The sequence below is a fragment of the Syngnathoides biaculeatus genome, chromosome 6, assembly GCF_019802595.1.
Source record: "Syngnathoides biaculeatus isolate LvHL_M chromosome 6, ASM1980259v1, whole genome shotgun sequence".
Lineage (NCBI taxonomy): Eukaryota > Metazoa > Chordata > Actinopteri > Syngnathiformes > Syngnathidae > Syngnathoides > Syngnathoides biaculeatus.
In genome coordinates this window covers 7,898,945-7,914,930 of record NC_084645.1, presented here as the reverse complement: position 1 = coordinate 7,914,930, position 15,986 = coordinate 7,898,945, and the positions used below count along the sequence as shown (strand labels likewise).

The 15,986-nt window shown below is 40.8% G+C and overlaps 1 protein-coding gene across 3 annotated transcripts in view; it reads right to left on the bottom strand.

The window, feature by feature from the left end:
• zc3h18 (zinc finger CCCH-type containing 18) overlaps window positions 1-15,986 on the bottom strand; it is a 74,325-nt gene that overhangs the window by 3,581 nt on the left and 54,758 nt on the right. For 2 of the 3 annotated variants that reach the window (XM_061821739.1, XM_061821737.1), the window contains 7 exons: window positions 14,110-14,202; window positions 13,419-13,730; window positions 9,877-9,993; window positions 8,702-8,910; window positions 8,427-8,641; window positions 2,460-2,556; window positions 841-937 (listed from right to left, as the gene is read on the bottom strand). In XM_061821739.1, the coding sequence (XP_061677723.1) occupies window positions 841-937; window positions 2,460-2,556; window positions 8,427-8,641; window positions 8,702-8,910; window positions 9,877-9,993; window positions 13,419-13,730; window positions 14,110-14,202 (1,140 nt within the window). The remainder of the gene's footprint in view (window positions 1-840; window positions 938-2,459; window positions 2,557-8,426; window positions 8,642-8,701; window positions 8,911-9,876; window positions 9,994-13,418; window positions 13,731-14,109; window positions 14,203-15,986) is intronic. The other variant, XM_061821738.1, reaches the window with a different exon arrangement.

Sequence of the window (15,986 nt, the reverse complement as noted above, 5' to 3'; positions counted from 1 at the left end):
AGCCAGGTCCTTAGGGTTAGGGTTAACCCTAACCCTATCCTTTCAGCATCCTTCCCATCTTTGTGTTCTGTGTTTTTGTTTGCATATTAAGGTCTACATTCATTTTTTTGTTGTAAATCATCATAAGATCTAGCAACATGTTTTTCCAAATTTTCTGAAGATTGTAAGGTCAAATCTACAGTTGAATAGGTGGTGACAATGGAGAAAGAAAATACCAGTATTTTGAGGTCAGTACTGCTGAGAAATGTCTATAATTTATTATGATGTCCAAAATACTCAACTGTGCACATTGCTGCTCATGCCAATACCACTGATCGATGTATACTGTAAATAGGAATCACAGTTCTCATTAAACTAGCCAGATTGACCATATTGGTTACAATGTCTTTAGTATAAGGCACAATTTACATATTTTTAGACTGACCAGTTTATTTGTATTTTTTTTTTTATTTTTAACTAGTCCATTATGGCACTGCAGGTCTGAGAGGAATGTTATTTCAGCTATGTTGTATGTCATGTATGTATAACACATTTGACAGTTACTTGAACAATAACCAATCAGCAACCAAGTATTGAAAAAAACAAAAACCAAAAAACACACAAAAAAGACCTTTTTTTCCTGTGAAGTGTGGCTCTAATTAAAAGTCAATGCATCAATTTATTTCAGGACAATTACATCACAAAAACCCAATTTCTGATTTTTATTTATTTTTTACTTCTCATAGAAAACAAAATTGACATTTTTTTCTTGTGCGATTTGGTTTTCCCTCAGGCAAAAAAAAAGGCTTTTATTGTGTAATGAACTATAACATTGGGAGTAAATGTCAGAGTTTTACTAACCTGTCTCCCAGGGGGGGTATTGGCCGGAGTCCTTGGCCTCTGGGTCGATCTATTCGAGGGGAGAGGATGGGTCGGCCAGGAATCCTCCTATCACGAACTGAAAGAGGTTGATGAGACCATTAGCAGTGATTACCGGAATCTGCCACACGTTATAGGGGGGAAAAAAATGCATCAACGCTAAAGTTATTGCAAAGTCACACAAAAACTGCCACATTTAGCCATGTTGCATTTTCCCTTCCATATGACGTTTACAATCTGCCTTGATAGAAGGCCCAAAATTAACAGTTGCCAGGCAGAAAATGTGGTTAAATTTATCATTTGACAGGTACACCTCAGGGGCTATCGTTATGTTTGTACTATATTACCCATGTTTTGTAGTTTTCACTTTAGTGGATTTCTCCTTTGTTACTCTGCTGTCTGCACATATGAAGGAGGTCCCAAAAAATGTATACACTCTTTAAATATTTGTAAATTATTTTACATTAAAAATTATTCAAATTATAATAACCAAGATAATTATTTGCAGCGTGTATACATTTTTGTGCGATGTGCATATAAACAAACATGCATTATGTAAAGACACGCACACAGGCTAATTATCATGGGAATGTGGAGGTTTTTAGCAGGAGGTGAGCGGCCATGAGGACGCTTTTCCTTGCCAGATGTTGGTCTACACTGACCTGCCGAATCGGACTGAGTTGGTGGCAAATGCAGCAAGTGGGCATTTACTGTGAACAAACAGCTCCAATGATCAAACCCTTGCAGAATACAAGACTAGGCATTGAAGGACACAATAGTGGAACAATAAGAGCCAATTTTTACAAATATAAATTATGGAAGATGAGCGATATCAGGTAGTATGATCCCACTAAGGCTGTAAACCTATGGCACGGACTTAGTCTGGAGAAAAAGCCAGAACTTCATGGACTGTGTTAAAGCCAGTGGCGTCCGAAGGCCTATTTTGGGGGGCTTCAGATTTGGTTGTTTAAAATAAAAAAAGAAAAGAAAAAAGTAAACTAAAGACATGTCATTAGCCTCTGTATTGATCAGCTATTAATGACCATAATTTCTTGTGTGTAATACGTCCTGAAGTATAATGCACACACCCAAAGTTGAACTCCCCAAAATAAATAAATAAATAAATGGGGAAAACCCTTCTACCAATGTGCAATGCGTACTACCAATTTGTTATCCATATGCTCACAATATTGTACTTGTATTTTTTTTCATAAAAATTGTACAACAATCATTAACATTAATCTATGTGGATGTGCTGATCTAGCGGTAATGTATATCTCGGGACAGGCCACAGGACACACTTGTCCTGGTCCCTGTAAGCAAAGCAAAGCAAGTTTATTTATATAGCGCATTTCATACATAAGGTATCTCAATGTCCTTTACATGATTAAAAGGACTTGAATACAAAGAGATGAAACCTTTAAAATGAGAAAAAACAAAAATGACAATATATATATTTAATATATATATAAAAATAAAAAGTACAATTAAAACCAGCATACAGTGCAAGAAATATTCAAATTGCAAATACTGCACTCTAAAAAGCATGAGAAAAATACATTTTCAACTTGCATTTAAAAACCATTACACTTGGGGCTCACCTCTTTCAGGAGACATGGCCATTCTCTTGCTGAGGGGGGAAGCAGGTCGGTCTTTGTCAGTGGGGAGGTACCGCTTTCTATTGCCCTTATCACCCTGCTGTGAAGGGGGGGGAAAAAAAAAAAAAACATGTAAAATTACTTAACTCAATTTACTTTTATACTAGGGGCAGTCAAAAAGTAATCACTTAAATTTTATTTGACTAATGATAATTAGTACATTAGTTAATAATTATGCTGAAAATTATTAATAAAACAATTTTAATAAATAAAATCAATAAAATAATACTTATATCAGTCATATACACTATATATTTTTAAAAAAAAGTCATGGTTTGTAGTGTAAAGATATTTGAAGGTTTATTTATTATTTTTTTTAAAGTTCAATTTTAGCCTGTCCTCCTCTTGCCATCCATCCATTTTCAACCACTTATCAGAGGTCGGGTCACAGGGGCATTAGCTTTAACAGTGACGGCCAGACTTCCCTCACCTCAGTCACTTCATACAGGAAAGATCCCAAGGCATCACTAAACCAGCTGAGAGACGTAGTCTCTACCTTGTCCTGGATCGTCCAAGAGGCAGTAATGGGAATAATGGCGTTTTAATAAATGACGTTACTAATACTGTTATTTTTCATTTTATTTTTTGTAGTAACGGGTAACAATGAATTACTCTGAATGTCAGTGTAACTCCGTAACCATTATCAACACCCCGTTACTGCATGTTACTGAAGCTGCCCTATAAAAAACATAAAAGTGTCATTGGACTTCTCTGATCCAGAGACGGGACTCAGGTGCAAGTGTGTGTCTTGTCCTAAGTGTGTGAGTGTTGCAGAATTACAAGGGAGGGTGAGATAATCGCCTGAACAATGATGTTTGACTAAGGTATAGTAAGATTACGTTTTCACCTAATCAGAGAAATTAGTTGGGCTGGTGTTTAGCGCGTATCCATAGTGGCTAGTGTTTGCAGCGCATAGTGAGAGATGACGAGTGAGGAGGACTCTGGTGGGAAGACGGCATTTGCCAAATGGAGATTCAGACACTACTTTAACCTAGTTGAGATGAAAGGTAAAATTTTGCATGTCAAGTGTACATTTTGTCCCCAAAGAAAAACTTTATCCATGTCTTGTGTAAGCAACTCCAACCTACTGCAGCTCACGCTTCCAATAAAATAGTGGCCCAAGACACCAGTAGCAGGGCTGGTGTTAACGTGGGGTCTGCTAACAAATAAGGACACGGTGAAGGACCCTCACTGTGTAAGCAGCAAAAGCATGATTTTTGTGCTTCAGCTCTCCCAAGACTGGCATAGACTCTCAGTTTTCTTCTCACTGAGAGAGCACGGTCTGGAGCAATCATTCCTTTCAGTTCCATTTGAATTAAAAGCAACCTTCTGCCATTGGATTGGCTCCTTCTTCCAGATAGTATGCACACAATTGCAGTAGTAATGATTTATTAATGTTCTGTTAGGGACTATGGTTTTAAATACAGGTAAGGTACACTGGTTTGTTTGGTTAGTAAATAATTAGCAAATTAAGCATACTTTTATTTGGTGGAGGAATACTTAAAGCAATTATTTTTGAATGTTTTTAATGTCAACCATACTGTGTTAATCCTAAAAATTAAGTTTTTTTTTTTTTTTTTAAAGAGAAAATAGGTTATAAAGCTAAACTTATAAGGTGTTGGATCCTGGCTGCTCTGAGAAGAACAAATAATTAAATGAAAGCTTTTTTATTGGTTAAATTGACGAGTTTTGTCTCACTGTCACAGACAAACTGACTGTTCATCGTACAATATTTTGCAAAAACATCTCAAGTCTCTGTCATTCTTCATATGAAACTAGTATGTCATGGTCATGTTATACCTTTTCGAAAAAGGCTGCAACCAAATTGTGCAGCTACAAGTGAAAAGGTAGTGTAGAGCCCTGACATACGCTCCTTTACTATAACTGCAGATGGATACCTGAAATGTGGCACAGGTCAGTGATCAGGTCAATGCTTGCCCTAGTTAAAAGATGAGATTACGCTGACTGGTGCGCTTGGGGACAAATTTTGCTTCTAATTATCCAATACTTAAGAGAAAAAAAAACAAAACAAAACAAAAAAACCCTGAAACAAAATAAAGGTATTTTACATACAGTGCAACTTTTCATCGAAGCACAAGTTTAAAAAACACCTCAAAGGAGAATGTGTGGTGCTTATGACATCTGTGATTAAACTAAATTTCTATTCGGCTCGTCCCGTTAAGGGTCGCCACAGTGTGTCATCTTTTTCCATCTAAGCCTATCTCGTGCATCTTCCTCCTGAACACCCACTGTACTCATGTCCTCCCTCACAACATCCATCAACCTTTTCGTTGGTCTTCCTCTCGCTCTTTTGCTTGGCAGCTCCGTTCTCAGCATCCTTCTACCAATATACTCACTCTCTCGCCTCAGAACATGTCCAAACCATCGAAGTCTGCTCTCTCTGACCTTGTTTCCAAATCATCCACCTTTGGCTGTCCTTCTAATGAGCTCATTTCTAAAACTATACAACCTGTTCACAACAAGCGAGAACCTCAGCATCTTCATTTCTGCTACCCCCAGTTCTGCTTCCTGTTCTTTCTTCAGTGACACAGTCTCTAATCCATACATCATGGTTGGCCTCACTACTGTTATATAAACTTTGCCCTTCATCTTAGTGGAGACTCTTCTGTCACATAGAACACCAGACACCTTCCGCCACCTGTTCCACCCCGCTTTGACCCATTTCTGTGTTTCCTTACCACACTCCTCCATTGGTCTGTATTGTTGACTCCAAGTATATGAAATCATCCATCCTGACCCGATCCTCTTTTCCCTGGAACTTCACTCTTCCTTCTGTGCCCCTTACATTCATGCACATATAGTCTGTTTTACTTCGGCTAATCTTCATCCCTCTCCTTTCCAGTGCTTGCCTCCATCTTTCTAAGTGTTCCTTCGCTTGCTCCCTGCTTTCACTGCAGAACGCAATATCATCTGCGAAGATCATATTCCAAGGGGAATCCAGTCTAACTTCATCTGTCAGCCTATCCATTACTACTGCAAACAGGAAGGGGCTCAGCCCGGATCCCTGATGCAGTCCCACCTTCACCTTAAATACTTCTGTCAAACCAACGGCACACCTCGCCGGTGTTCTGCTGCCCTCATACATGTCCTGTACTATTCAAACATTTCTCTCCCACACCAGACTTGCGCATGCAGTACCACAGTTACTCTCTTGGTACTCTGTCATAGGCTTTCTCTTTGTCTACAAAGACACAATGTAGCTTCTTCTGACCTTCTGTGTATTTTTCCACGAGCATCTTCAAGGCAAATAATGCATCTGTGGTACTCTTTCTAGGCATGAAATTATACTGTTGCTCGCAGATACTTTCTTCTGTCCAAAGTCTAGCCTCCACTACTCTGTCCCATGACTTCATTGTGTAGCTCATCATCTTTATTCCCCTATTCTTTCCACAGTTCTGAACATCGCCTTCGTTCTTAAAAATGGGGACTAGTACACTTTTCCTCCATTCTTCTGGCATCTTGATTCCTGCTAGTATTTTACTGAAAAAAAAAAACTCCACAGCCACCTCTCTAAATAGCTTCCATATCTCCACTGGTATGTCATCAGGACCAACTGTCTTTCCATTTTTCATTCTTTTCAGTGGCTTTGTAACTCCCCCCTTACCAATCATTGCCACTTTCTGGTCATTCACGCTTGCCTCTTCTACTCTACCTTCTCTCCCATTTTCTTCATTCATTAATTTCTTAAAGTATTCTTTCTATCTCCTTAGTACACTCCTGGCACCCGTCAACATATTTCCATCGCTATCCTTGATCACATTTACGTGCTGCGCATCATTCCCATCTCTAGCCCTCTGTCTGGCCAACCTGTAGAGATCCTTTTCTCCTTCTTTCATATTCAACCTGGTGTACATGTCGTCATATGCCTCTTGTTTAGCCTTCGCCAACTCTACCTCGTCACATCTCAATGTATTCTTTCCGCCTCTCCTCAGTCCTCTCCATGTTCAACTTGGATGACTTTCTGTATTTTGGGGTTCCACCACCAAGTCACCTTCTCCATTTTCCTACCAGAAGGCACCCCAAGTACTCTCCTGCCTGCCTCTCTGAGTACCTTGGCAGTAGTATTCCAGTCTTCCGGGAGCTCTTACTGTCCATCTAGAGCCTGTCTCACCTCTTTCCGAAAGGCCACACACAATCTTCCTTTCTCAACTTCCACCACCTGATTCTATGCTCTACCTTTGTCTTGTTAGTCTTCCAACCCACTATCAGAGTCATCCTACACACCACGATCCTATGCTGTCGAGCTACACAGTCCCCCACCACAATCTTACAGTCGGTAACCTCCTTCAGATTACATCGTCTGCACAAAATATAATCCACCTGCGTGCTTCTACCTCCGCTCTTTTAGGTCACTCTATATTGCTGCCTCTTCTGGAAAAAAGTGTTCACCACTGCCAATTCCATCCTTTTTGCTAAGGTGAAAAGGCGAAAGTTCCTTTGTTGAATGCCGAACTTACCCATCACTTCTTCATCGCCCCCGTTTCCTGCGCCAACATGTCCATTGAAATCTGCACCAATCACAACTCTCTCTCTCTCCCTCTCTCTGGGGTGCTCAGGACTACTTCGTCTAGTTCCTTCCAGAATTTCTTTTTTCAACTCGAGGTCACACACTACCTGGGGGGCATAGCCACTAATCACATTATACACCAATACTAATACTAATAATAAATTTCAGCCTCATCACTCGATACTCTTTTCACCCCCACGACATTCTTAGCAGGCTCTTCCTTTAAAATAACCCTGACTCCATTTCTCTTCCCATCTACTCCATGGTAAAATAATTTAAACCCTGCTTCTAAGCTCTGGCCTTACTCCCTTTCTACTTGCTCTCTTGGATGCACAATACATCAACCTTTCTCCTAATCATCATGTCAACTAACTCCTGAGCTTTTCCAGCCATAGGTACAACATTCAAAGTCCCTACACACAGTTTTAGGCTCTGTGCATGCCTCTTCTTCTTCTGCCGACTAAGTCGCTTTCCTCCTCTTTTTCTCTTTGACCTACATTATCTGAATTTCTACCTACGCATTGCAGATTCACAGTGTCGAGGGCCGAGTTAGCCCGCGCCACGACCTATCCGCTATGGAATTCGTTTGATGAACGATCGTATATGTTTGGCACAGTTTTACACCGGATGTCCTTCTTGCCGCAACCCTTTGCCTTTATCTGGGCTTGGGAACGGCCTACAGGATGCACAGGAATTGTTCCCCCCTTCGGGCTGCAAAACAAGCAATCAAATAAACAAATAAGATATACAAGCCACATACTACCTTATCTATGTTAAAGTTTAAGTCAGATAAAAGCCATCAAATAAACACAGTCAGCACATAAGGTACACAAATCACATACTACCTGTGTGAAAGTATAATGGATAAGGCGATTTAAAGGATATGTGGATAGAAGGGATTCAAACCCCAATGGCCCTCACTATAGTAGTTGAAGGTTGAGTCCACATTCGATGTTAGGTCCTTGTTGTATACTCTACGGAGGTAATGTTGTTAGCGTGCAAGGCTAACTTGGGCCGAGCGGCTTCAACACGAAAAAGTCAGATTAATCTGATCTAAAAATACATCAATTGACAGCCCTAGTTCTGTTTTACACGTATGTGGTCTTGCAATGAGTCTAGGGGCAGTCTGGTTGGGGAGTGTGAGCTTCCTTCTCCATAATCCTTGCAAGTATTTTTATTTTGTTTTTTAATTCTTACCCTATTAATAAATGGCTGGAAGCCTATTGGAGACTATAGTGCTGATTTTTTTTTCCACTTCGCTCAAGTAGTGGCATATCTAAAGACACTTGTGCTGGGAAAAACTCCCATGGTGGGGCACTCATTATTCATGGTATGAATGTATATGAAGATGAATGTAGAACCATCCAAAAATGCCCAATTACCTTGTTGAGAAGGGTGAGTTTGATGTCTTTATGGGAACTGGAACCCCCATAGTTTGCTGGCGGGGGCATATTTCCAATAGGGTGGTGTACAGAGTGTCCCCCTCTGCTTCCAGGGACTGGTCTGGGCATGGGGTTACCTCCTCTGGGTGGGCCAGCAGATGGGTTCATCTTCCTGCGATCCTCTCTTAAGGTTTCATCTTTCTTCACCAGCCTCTCTATAAGTACAGACCACATGAGTGAAAGTTCTAGACAGGCTAATTCTGCATCACACTGACCCCTGTTCTTGTCCTTGTTCTGTGGAGGTCGGTCCCGAGGTGGGACTGCCCGCTCTTTCCGGGGGTGCCCTGGCGTAGGTGAGCGAGTGCTGGCCGAGGAGACGGGGCTTGCCAGGTCAGCATACATGTCATCAGAATCTGCACTCCTCATGGAACTGCTGCTTGATGAACCCGATGATACTGAGGACACACTGCTCACACTCAGAGACCTGTGGTCGGAAAAGGGTAGTTGTTGAAGAATTTCTAACTCTCATAAGAGATTGTTTCAGTTATGTGGAAAGGACAAGAATTCGCATGTTGACACATGCAGGTGTGCCTTTTTACTTGATGGAAGGCACTGACTTTGCGCACGCACGCACGGACGCACGCATGCACACACACGAACACAATTCAAATCATAATCCTACCTGGACTTCCTGAAAGGTTTCCCAAGAATAAGCATGTGGAAATAAGAGAGATTACTCAATTAATGTTCAGTGGTGTTTACAAACAAAGAGTGTGCTTCTAGTGGCGGTACACAAAAATCAATCAGCAGATTGATTCATTCTACACTTGTATGTCAGTATAAGAATGTTTAAACCTTGCCAAAAAATATTCTTGCAATTAAAGTTTGTCCTCTGGAACAGATTAATTTTTTATTCTCACCTCAAAGATAAAGATTGCCCAGGGCAATGGATTTTGGAAGAGAGGCTTAATTATCCTGATGACTAGTGGTTGCGCTGAGTTATAATTCTTCGAGACCATGAAATAACATGAACACATGGCTCACTAATATCTTGTGTACTGTCACATCTGCGGTTGTGTAATTTGACTGCATTCAAAGTACCATAACACTGCATTGTTTCAACTTTACAGCTTTTTTTGGTGGGATTTCTCATCATGCCTCTACATGTTTATCTTTTCCCAGGATTACTTGCAAGACACATAGCTCAAATGAATTTTTCTTAAAAATGTAAATTCTGTGATTTAGTTCAGTGACATTGGTTCGTCAAACATGTTCATTGTAGGTAACGCAATCAACATGACAAAATGATAGCTCAGCCAAATAAAAGCTGTTGATTTGCATAGCTAACTTACCTGTGTTCAACTGGGCACCTGATCATCAACATTTTAACAAAAATTACAAACGCTACTACTGCTAGCACAATAACATTTGTTGAAAAGTGCCCACGTACTTGGATTTTCTGGATCCAGAATGTGATTGTGACAGGGAGTTTGAAGAGGATCTGGACCTTGAGCTGGAGCCAGAGTAACTGCTGCCACTTCCACTAACACTCCCACTTACAGTCCGCCTAAAAGAGAAGCATCATGAAAAGAGAAATGACAATAGAAAATTACCATTGATTAGATAAGAATACTAAACAACAAAATTGATTAATATCCATTCTGAAGAGTAACATATGATTTCGGTTAACTTACTTTAAAAAAAAAAAAAAAAAAAAAAAAAAAGGCCATATAGGGGATTCAGGGTTTACGAAGGAGTTCAACACTTGTGGTGCTGCAGTTTACCAATAACAATCACCAAATCCAGTATAAACGTTATAATTACAGTCAATATTTATATGAAAAACTATGCATCTTGGCCTTAAATAAATGAAAAGCAAAATTTTGGGTCAATTGAGTTTGCCACATTATGACATTCTTGTGTAAGAGAGCAACTGAGTTCATTGTGCCCCATTTGTAACCTTGACACAATGTATGTCGGTAGTAGGTACATTTGTACAGATTGCTACACCTATTTTAGATTAGTTAATTGTGAATTTCCTATTTGCTTAATACTATCTTCGCAACATTCCCCACATTACTGTACATTGTTATTAGCTGAAAAACTGTCCATTTGCAGTTTTTGTGCTCTTTCTGAAATGCACTAAATTGCAACAAGATTTCACAAAACCTTGGTCAAAAAAATGAAAAAAAGTGCTTTGGCGACATACAGTGCCCTCCATAATTATTGGCACCCCAGGTTAAGATGTGTTTTTTTTCTAGCTTCTAATAATTTTTTTTCGAAATAATATGGGACCTTAATGGGTAAAAAAGAGAAAAATCCAACCTTCAATACAAGTGCATCTATTCAGCGGGGAAAAAAATCCCACATAAAGAAATCATTTGACATCAAATAATGTGTGTCACAATTATTAGCACCCCTGGTGTTGATACTTTGTACAACCCCCTTTTGCCAACAAAACAGCACCTAATCATCTCCTATAATGTTTCACAAGATGGGAAAAGACAGAAAGAGGGATCTTCAGCCATTCCTCTTTGCAGAATCTCTCTAGATCATCCAGAGACCTGGTCCTCTCCTCTGTACTCTCCTCTTCAGCTCACCCCACAGGTTTTCAATGGGGTTGAGGTCTGGGGACTGAGATGGCCATGGGAGGACCTTGATTTTGTGCCTTGCTGAAAGACCCAGTGACGACCCATCTTCAGCTTTCAGCAGAGCCCAACAGATTTTGATTTAAAATGTCCTGGTATTTCAAATGATTCATGATGCCATGCACCCTAACAAGGTTCCCAGGGCCTTTGGAATTGAAACAGCCCCACAGCATCACTGACCCGCCCCCATACTTCACAGTGGGTATGAGGTGCTTTTCAGCATCCGCATCTTTCGTGCCAAGCCAGACCCACTTAGAGTGTTTGTTGCCAAAAAGCTCAATCTTGGTCTGATCTGACCAGGTTACATTTTCCTAAAATTTTCAGTGTGACAGTATTCTTCTGCAATAAACAGTTTATTTTAAGGCTTTTAACACATCTTAACCGGGGGTGCCAATAATTATGGAGGGCACTATATTAGTACCAAAGATTTATGTTGTCTTTGGGGAAGGAGCTACTCGATTGCCAAAAGCCTTGGTTTATAATTTATATGATACAGTATGTAGTATTTAGGCACTATCTTGTTGTGGCATTTATCGGCAATTAAGGATGGGTGGGGGGGATTATTACAGTTTTGCTATTCAAGTCAGGGCTTAGTCGCCATATTTAAGTATTCATCCATCCATCCATCCATCATGGGTGACCCAACACGTAGACCTAGATCAGGGGTTGGCAACACGCAGTTCCGGAGCCGCATACAGCGCTTTCATCCTTAAGCTGCGGCATTGAGTGGCTTGGGAAAATAAATGAGTGTTCGAGTGAAGTCAGGAGGCAGATTTGACAGCCAGCCAGCATGCTTGGACAGCCCAGCGACATCAAAACTGCACAATATCTGAACAAAGTACAGTATTACCTTGCCCATTCGCGGTTCACTGTTGGCGGCACAGCATATTCGTGGATTTTGCTCATGCTTTGTGGCACCCTTAGTGCCAGCAGTGCCACAAAGCATGCTGGAAGGAGGTAAATAGTGTTTAAAGTGCATGTTTCGTGTCAATTATTTCGTGAGTCATTCTTTTACTGGTTTTATTATTTGATATTTATGCTACTCGGTTTGCTGTGGTGGGATAATTTCGTCAGTCTGGCACGGATTACAACTTCTTATTAATTACAAGCGACGATGATCCCCCCCTAGACAACAATAGTGGGCTGTCAGGCGATCTGAACAGCTTTTACTGCAGATTTGAAAAGGACACTTTCTCTCCACTCACCAAGTCACACCACCGTACACTTCAGCATCTCCAACTCCATCGTTTACCATCCATGAACGGGATATGAGGCAGATCTTTAAACAACAAAAGATCAATAAAGCACCGGGACCAGACCTTGTGTCCCCATTCTGCCTCAAAGTCTGCACAGACCAACTTTCTCCTTTCTTCACAAAGATCTTCAACAGGTCTCTGGAACTGTGTGAAGTACTGACCTATTTCAAACATTCCACCATTATACCTGTCCCAAAAAAAAAGCAGCAGTCTTGGGTCTTAATGACTACTGACTACAGGCCTGTTGCATGGACAGCTGTGGTCATTAAGTCCTTAGAACACCTTGTGCTGGACACACCTCAAGAGGGTCACAGGTCGTCAGATGGATCCACTGCAGTTTCGAGCTAACAGATCTGCAGATGATGCATAACCTTAATTTTTCATGAGTAGAGATGTTCGTAATTCGAGGTTTGACTGTAATATCAACCCATCCATTTTCTGAGCCGCTCATCCTCAAGAGGGTCAGTGGAGTGCTGGAGGCAATACCAGCTGTCATCGGGCAGGAAGTAGGGTACACCCATAACTGGTTGCTAGCCAATCGCATGGCACAAAGAGACAGATAACAGTCACACTCACAATTGCACCTAGGAGCAATTTAGGGTCTTCAATTAATGCCTGTTTTTGGGATGTGGGAGGCAACCAGAGTGCCCGGAGAAAACGCATGCAGGCACAGGAAGAACATGCAAACTCCACACAGTGCCTTGAACCCTGGTCCTCAGAATGGTGAGGCCAACGCTCTATGGCTGTGCCAACACGCAGACCAACCAACTAAGTGAAATTTGATAATTTCCTGCGCCAAATGAGAAGACTTCTCACGGCATACTAATGGGCCACGCCACACTGGTTGGGGAACACTGCCTTAAAACAATGTACTTTATCCAAATTAAGTTGCCATATCACTTCAGAAAAATCTGTCAAGAGATTTTTTGCAGATTCCAAAAAGTGTAATAGAGTCCATTTAACCAACAAATAATCAGGCATGCAGTCAATTATGTTTTGCTGCAGCAGCAGGTGTTGCTTTTAGATTTATTAAATATTAATATTAAATTATACTATACTTATTATATTAATATTAAATTAGTGCCTACCTTCGAGGAGGATGCTGCTCCCGTTCTTTCTGCCTTCCTTCCCTCTGGCTGTGAGGCTTCCCAGGTTCCCGGGAAGGTAGTTGTCTAACTATTACACCACCACCTCCACCACCACCACCAACACTAACATCACCACCGGCCCCCATAACTATTCCTCCAGTCTCCCGATGATTAGTGGGAGGCTTTCCTCCCTCAGGCAAGGGTTTGAAAGGCTTGGTCACTGGGCCACTCTGTGGTGGTGGAGTCTGAACTTTTTTCATGGGCAGTTTATCCCTACGTGGAATGGGCCCAGCACCCTGCTTCAATGGCATGCTATGAAGAGGGAGAAAGGGCATTTTTAATCGTACAGACAACGTGGGACAAATAATATAAATGATCAAAAGGAATACTAGGTTACAACCACATTCTCATGATTTAAAAACACTTAACTCTGTATTTTCAATTGGTAAATCAAAACGCCAAGAGACAATATGCCAAGTTTGTGTGGTTTAATATCATAAGCATGAGAGACCAATCAGTGAAGAGCTCTACAATTCTTGGTTGCTTGACAAAACACACGACAGTTCTGAAGATAGGAAAGGGATAAGAAAGTGCGTTTTGAAGAGTAAACATAACTTTGATGTCTGACCTGATATATTTGATGAGGTCAATCAATTGTTACAGTCAAGAAATACCATGCAATTTGATTTACCCTTTAGCAAGCACTGGAGGAAGGTCTGATTTATTCTTGGCATTCCTCGGCAAAGCGGGAGCTGGTGAGGGGGACGAGGAGAATGATCTTGACCTGAAACAGTAATTGAGCAACCAACAAGTCTAAGGTTTGTGTAGTACACCCATTTATATAGATTTTTAACCTGAAAATACACAATTATGATTGTACTATTGTTGAAAATAAATCAGGACAACCATTTTAAAGTACGTTTGCTATTCCTTTCTCACAATTAATAACCTGACTTCCTTCAGACACTTAGATGGAAGACTCACAAAGAATATAGAAATACATTTTACAGTTGATAAGAAAAAAAATCCAACTGTAATCTAAAAAAACAAAACAGAAAAGGGAGTCCAACTGATTTCAAGCACATACACTAAACAGATGTGTTATGACTGCTTTTTTTTTTTTTTTTAAGTCAACTAAAAAGCCAGTAGCCCACTCACCTCAAAAGGAAGTGCATTCCAGAATTTGACAGCAACTGACTGCAAGCTCTATCATTATATGAGCAACAGGCAGTGATACCAAATCTACCAAATATGGAGGGGAATGATGTAGCTGTACATATGGGATCCACAGCCGTGGCCAAAGGTTGAGAATGAGAAAATTTGAATGTATTCCAGAATGTTAAACGTGACCAGAGGAAGTGAAATTAATTGCAAAGTCCCTATTTGCCATGAAAATGGACTTCATCTTATGCTCCCCCCCCCGACAAACCCACATACACACACGCATACAATCACAATATGCAATATAATTCAGCCCTGACACATAAGGACCAGCTCACATTATGTCACTGATTCTCTCGTTAACACAGGTGAGTGTTGATGAGGACAAGTCATGAGATCCCTTTGTCATGCTGATTGAGTTAGAATAACAGCTTTAAAAGGAGGGTGGTGCTTGAAATCAGTGTTCTTCCTCTGTTCGCCATGGTTACCCGCAAGGAAACACATGGAGTCATAATTGTGATGCCCAAAAAGGGCTTTATAGGCAAAGATATTGCTGCTAGTAAGATTGCACCTAAAACAACCATTTATCAGATCATAAGAACTTCAGAAGGAGAGTTTTAATTGCTGTGAAGAAGGCTTCAGGGTGCCCAAGAAAGTCCAGCAAATGTCAGGACCATTTTCTAAAGTTCATTCAGCTGCAGAATCGGATCACCACAAGTGTGGAACTAGCTCAGGAATGGAAGCAAGCAGGTGTGAGTGAGACTGCTTGCACAGTGAAGCGAAGAGTTTTGGAGGATGGCCTGGTGTCAAGAAGGGAGGCAAAGAAGTGACTTTTCTCTAAGAAAAACATCGGGAAAGAGATATTCTGCAAACGGTACAGGGACTGCTGAGGGCTCAGGTAAAGCTATTTTCACTTATGAATCTCCTTTCGGATTGTTTGGGGCATCGGGAAAAAAGCTTGTCCAGAGACCATTTATGTGTGGGGTTGCTTCTCAGCCAAGGGACTGGATTCACTCACAATTTTGCCTAAAAATAGCCACGAATAAAGACCAGTATCAAAACAGCCTCTGAGAAAAACTTCTACCAACCATCAACAAACAGTTTGATGACAAACCCTTCCTTTTCCAACATGATGGCGCACCTCACCCTAAGGCAAAAGCGATAAATACATGGGTCAGAGAGAAAAATAGATATTTTGGGTCCATTGCCAAGAAGCGCCCCAGACCTTAATCCCATTGAGAATGGAAAGAATGGGTGGCCATCAGTCAAGATGTGACCCAGAAGTTACTTGATAGTATGCCAGAGCATATTGAAGAGGACTTGAAAAAGAAGGGTCAACACTTCAAATATTGACTCTTTGCATACATTTCATTTATCAATAAAAGCTTTTGACACTTACGAAATTCT